We start from the raw sequence: 908 nt of genomic DNA, 5'->3' as shown, positions 1-908 counted from the left end.
TCAGTTGACCTTAGGGTTCATCTCAGACACGTTTTTATGGAAGAAGATAAGCCTTCGTGTTAAATTATCAAGGGACATAGAGGAAGACAAGGACCTCCGAGACCTCCGGACTTCTCTCTCCTCCCAGATTAAACACTCACAACGAAGAAGTTTCAGGGGGGATCCTGCATGCTAGACGCCCACTCTCAGGTGGCGCCACAGCGTTCGCAGATCGGAGAGCTCTTTTTCCCCACCCTAGACCCTCAAAGGCTGGACGGCTTGAGACCCAAAAGGAGCTCGGGACTCACCGTTTTTGCAGTAGTTCCCGGGGCAGCACATTGCGTGACGCATGCAGCGTTTTCGGCGCTTCCTGCAGGCGAGACAGATTTGCACGCCCGCGGCCCCTCCGCGGGTAGGACTGGCGCAGTACTCATCAGTGCCGCACTCCTCGTCCTCGGCGCACGGGTACGGCTGTGGGAGCGGGGCAGGGAGAGGATGAGGCACGCAGACAGTCACATTCCTGCACCGGGACGCTCACCACGGTCCCTATAGGTCGGTCCCTCTCTCGAATGGCTGTTGCCCTTTACAGATCCCAAGTGCAGCGTTTGCAACTGCGCCCCGAGCCGCACACGCTCAGCAAGTTCTCCGCCCTCCTCCCCCATGGGACCCCTTCGCGGTCACAGCATCCCCGCGACCCGCCTCACCTGGTAGCTGTCAATGGTCTGGTACTTGTTCCCGCCCTCGTACAGAATTCCGGGCGCAGCGCTGACTGCGGAGCCTGGGTGCCCGGCAGCGCCGCCCAGCGGTGGGGGCAGGTTCTTGATTGCGTTGGAATTGACAAGAACCGAGTTCAAGGTGGCGCTCACGCCGAGCAGAGGGTGGCCGCAGAGAGCCGCCGCTACCAGGGCGACCAAGACCGGGGCAGCCCC

At 61.1% G+C, this 908-nt stretch overlaps 1 protein-coding gene across 1 annotated transcript in view; it reads right to left on the bottom strand.

Annotated features, from left to right (window-relative positions):
• Positions 1-902, bottom strand: part of LOC103275001 (dickkopf-related protein 1) — a 3,530-nt gene extending 2,628 nt beyond the window's left edge. The window contains exons 1-2 of the mRNA XM_008072419.2: positions 684-902; positions 288-450 (exon numbers count right to left, since the gene is read on the bottom strand). Coding sequence (XP_008070610.2) covers positions 288-330 — 43 coding nt within the window. The 5' untranslated portion in view covers positions 331-450; positions 684-902. The remainder of the gene's footprint in view (positions 1-287; positions 451-683) is intronic.
• Between the last annotated feature and the right edge of the window lie 6 nt (positions 903-908).

The sequence above is a fragment of the Carlito syrichta genome, unplaced genomic scaffold, assembly GCF_000164805.1.
Source record: "Carlito syrichta isolate Samal-C Ts95f unplaced genomic scaffold, Tarsius_syrichta-2.0.1 Scaffold315165, whole genome shotgun sequence".
Lineage (NCBI taxonomy): Eukaryota > Metazoa > Chordata > Mammalia > Primates > Tarsiidae > Carlito > Carlito syrichta.
The sequence above is the reverse complement of the archived record's forward strand: the minus strand, read 5'-3'. Positions and strand labels throughout refer to the sequence as shown.